This window comes from Eimeria mitis, genomic scaffold, assembly GCF_000499745.2.
Source record: "Eimeria mitis Houghton genomic scaffold, Emh_scaff2398, whole genome shotgun sequence".
In the NCBI taxonomy this organism is placed as follows: Eukaryota; Apicomplexa; class Conoidasida; order Eucoccidiorida; family Eimeriidae; genus Eimeria; species Eimeria mitis.
Window position 1 is genome coordinate 4,819 of NW_013570734.1, and position 3,171 is coordinate 7,989.

A 3,171-nucleotide genomic window follows, 5' to 3' on the forward strand; every position below is an offset into this window, starting at 1 on the left:
AAAGCAGCCACCGGGCAACCCAAAGAACTACGGGATAATTCCCCGTTCTTGACAGGTTCACTCCTTGTCATTTGCGCGAAAACGCCGACGTTCACGCTTGCAGGAGAACCACTCGGAAGCAGTTGTCGATTTCTAATATCAGTTTCGCAGCGGCTCGCGCGATATACGGTGGTCAAGGGATCACCCTGCGGCAGTGTATATGCAGCTGGGAGGTAAAAATCAGAACAAGAGAACTTTCAAGAGGAGCTCTAGGGGAAAACTGTCCGTGCAAAAAAACAGCAGTAGTGAAGACAAAGGAGAATATGACCGTTCGGCGCCAAAACGAATGAATATCGTCCTATATACGGTCTCTAAGAGCCATAAATAAGAGGTATATTCGACTATGCCAAGGTATTAATAAAATGCATCTAAATTTTAATACGTGAAATACATGGCCCCGTCGGGAAAGACATCTCCGGTCGCTCGCAGCCAGACCGTGCGTGCCAGTGGTTTGCATGCCGCATTCGCTGCACAAACCCAGAATCTTAAGCTGTCACNAGCCAGACCGTGCGTGCCAGTGGTTTGCATGCCGCATTCGCTGCACAAACCCAGAATCTTAAGCTGTCACAGCTAAAAGCTAAACCATCGGTTTTAGTTTGTTGAAATTCGTGAATAAAAAGAATAATATGGGGGAAATGTGGAGGAAAATGGCCACGGGAACGCTAAGCCCTGCATTTTCTCTGCCGGGCACAGCGGTGGTCTTGATGACTGAACTCCATGTTTCCGCCGGATTGACATTCATCGGCATCTGCGGCCAAAACTTTGACACATTGGGCGTCATGCAGCCCAGAATGTCCTCCTAGACTTCAAACTACAGTACACAGGAGGGGGCGTCACGGGAATGACCGAATATGGGGTTCTGGGCCCATGGTTCCTCAGGATGCGGAGGTTGGTATCCGCTGTAAACGGACTAAGGTAATGCAAACTTCAGTCTATACAAGGCCTTTAAATAGTCAATTCACAGGGAATTGCTTGGTCTGACATTCAGTCTCTTGAATCGCTTAAACCGTAAACCCTGGAGCGCTAAACCCTAAAACCCTAGACCCTAAATGCTAACCCTATACCATAAACCCTAAACTCTAGACTCAAAACGCTGCGCTGCACGAAATTTGCACGATCAAGCCTCGGTTTCAGGCACAATATGAATCTCCCCATAACCTAAGCCCTAAGCCCTGGAAGATACATACACACCGTGAGAAGTGTGCACGGGCACGGCCGAGCGTAACTGGTGTACCTTAACTATAATGCAGGGAGATACCGAAAATACTAGTGCACTGAACAATCGCAGCATGACACACTTATAGGGGTCAAGCCTGTCGAAAAACGCAGGTTGATGCCGCCCTTCTGCGGCTACCAAATTAAAAAAAGCATAATGGCGATATTCAGAATACTTCAGGTTTTGAAACCACTTGAAGGCAAGGAACTCTTCAAAATACGCATACACACCGAAACTGGGCCTGCCGACGATACGCAGAATACTTGCAAAAACCATAAATATCAAGGAAGGTATTCTATCGCGGAATTCTAATTATGCGGCGTCACTATGCGGCGACATCCATCCATAATGCTTTTGTCTTCTAGTCGTTCGTCGGCATCCATTTAACTAGGCCAAAACGGTGGGGTCCTTGAAAAAAATATCAGGCGCTTCGTCCGCANTCGTCGGCATCCATTTAACTAGGCCAAAACGGTGGGGTCCTTGAAAAAAATATCAGGCGCTTCGTCCGCAGCTGTGGCCGCCGGCTAACATCGCGACAGGCGCACTAATGCTCCGTCAGCGCCCTGAAACTCGGTGGGCAACACTTTGGATGCGCACTCCGCCAAAACCCTCCACAAGCACCGCGGAAAATTAACCTGCGTGTTGCTATGAATTCCTGCTGAATGCCAACCACTCCTAGCATTCGCTGACTAGACGGGGAGCATAACAGCTTCCAGGAAAAACGCCAAAGGACTACTTCCTTTGGTCAGAGCTAGCCAAGTCCCTTCTCCACCAATCCCATACCATCGCGGTGAAGCAAAAGTGCACCGGCGGTGGCCCAAACATCGTCTTCTTGATGCTCATGACCTCTTGTGGTGAAGGTCGATCGCCTTTCCGGTACACGGAGAGTGCAGCAATAAGCTGGAGCACAAACTGTTCCGATTTCACACACTTCTCTGACTCAGACGACCCCTGGAACAATGGCGATGCAGTCAGCTGGTCCATCGCTGAATCCCACCAATGGTGCTTCTCTGCTGCCGGTCCCAATATCTCACAGGCACACCACAATGCCTCTGCTACGAGGAACCGAAATGATAGTGGTGCTATCAGATCACCACAGGAGACCCTCACCAGACGACTCTCCTTAGTGGAGACTGCAAACATCAAGAGGTCCGAAGCCAACTTCTTGAGCTTATTGGCGTCGTCTTGAGAAAGCACCCGTTTGCGGAGTATTTTTTGGATTTCCAACAGCTTTTGTGGCACTTTCCGGGGAAACGCTGAAGACTGCAGGGCGGCCTCCCAGTCAAAGCGCCCTATGTTCACTCCTGGCAGGAGAGTTGGAAGTCGGTATAAAGGATGTTCCCTGAGTNTTGCCTGAGTTGGAAACACATGTGCACACATCCCATCCGTAACGGCTTTCACCAAAGTGCCTAGAGCGCAAACAAAATGCACTGCTGAGGAGCCGAAGCGCTGAACGTAAGAGGCCAGCGTTTAACGCCCACAACTAGGGCGACAACACGCTTCAGATGAGCACCCAGAAAAGCACCGGAAAAGCAGACTCTGCCCTAGATGTGTCCGTTGTGCTCTCTGTGAAAGCCACAGTGGCTGGGGAGGTCGAACAGCTTACTGTTTCACCATTGCCCGGAAGCGCCAAGTCCGTTGAGGTATGCGCTCGTTGGTCCAGACCCTCGGCATGCTGTTGTTCTCTACTGGAGACTGGTACCGTGTGTAGTGTGCCACCACTAACAGAAACTGTTGGCGTCTCGTTAGGTTCACGGTCATTCTTACGCCGGCGCAGCCGTTGCGTTCGGGCGATGAGTGGCTGACTCGGACCACGGTTTTCAGCAACATCTTCAAGTGTCGCACTACCTACTGTCATGGCCCCTGCATGAACGTGCTCACTATTGCCTGCGGCAACTTCCACCGGGCTGCTGCCA

General features: G+C 50.6%; 1 protein-coding gene across 1 annotated transcript; it reads right to left on the reverse strand.

Moving 5' to 3' along the window:
- Window positions 1–1,987: 1,987 nt before the first annotated feature.
- On the reverse strand, window positions 1,988–3,113 carry EMH_0053200 (uncharacterized protein; the record flags this gene model as incomplete). Its single annotated transcript, XM_013496959.1, is given in 3 exon segments — window positions 1,988–2,601; window positions 2,605–2,664; window positions 2,870–3,113. Coding segments are annotated over 3 exon segments (918 nt in total).
- Between the last annotated feature and the right edge of the window lie 58 nt (window positions 3,114–3,171).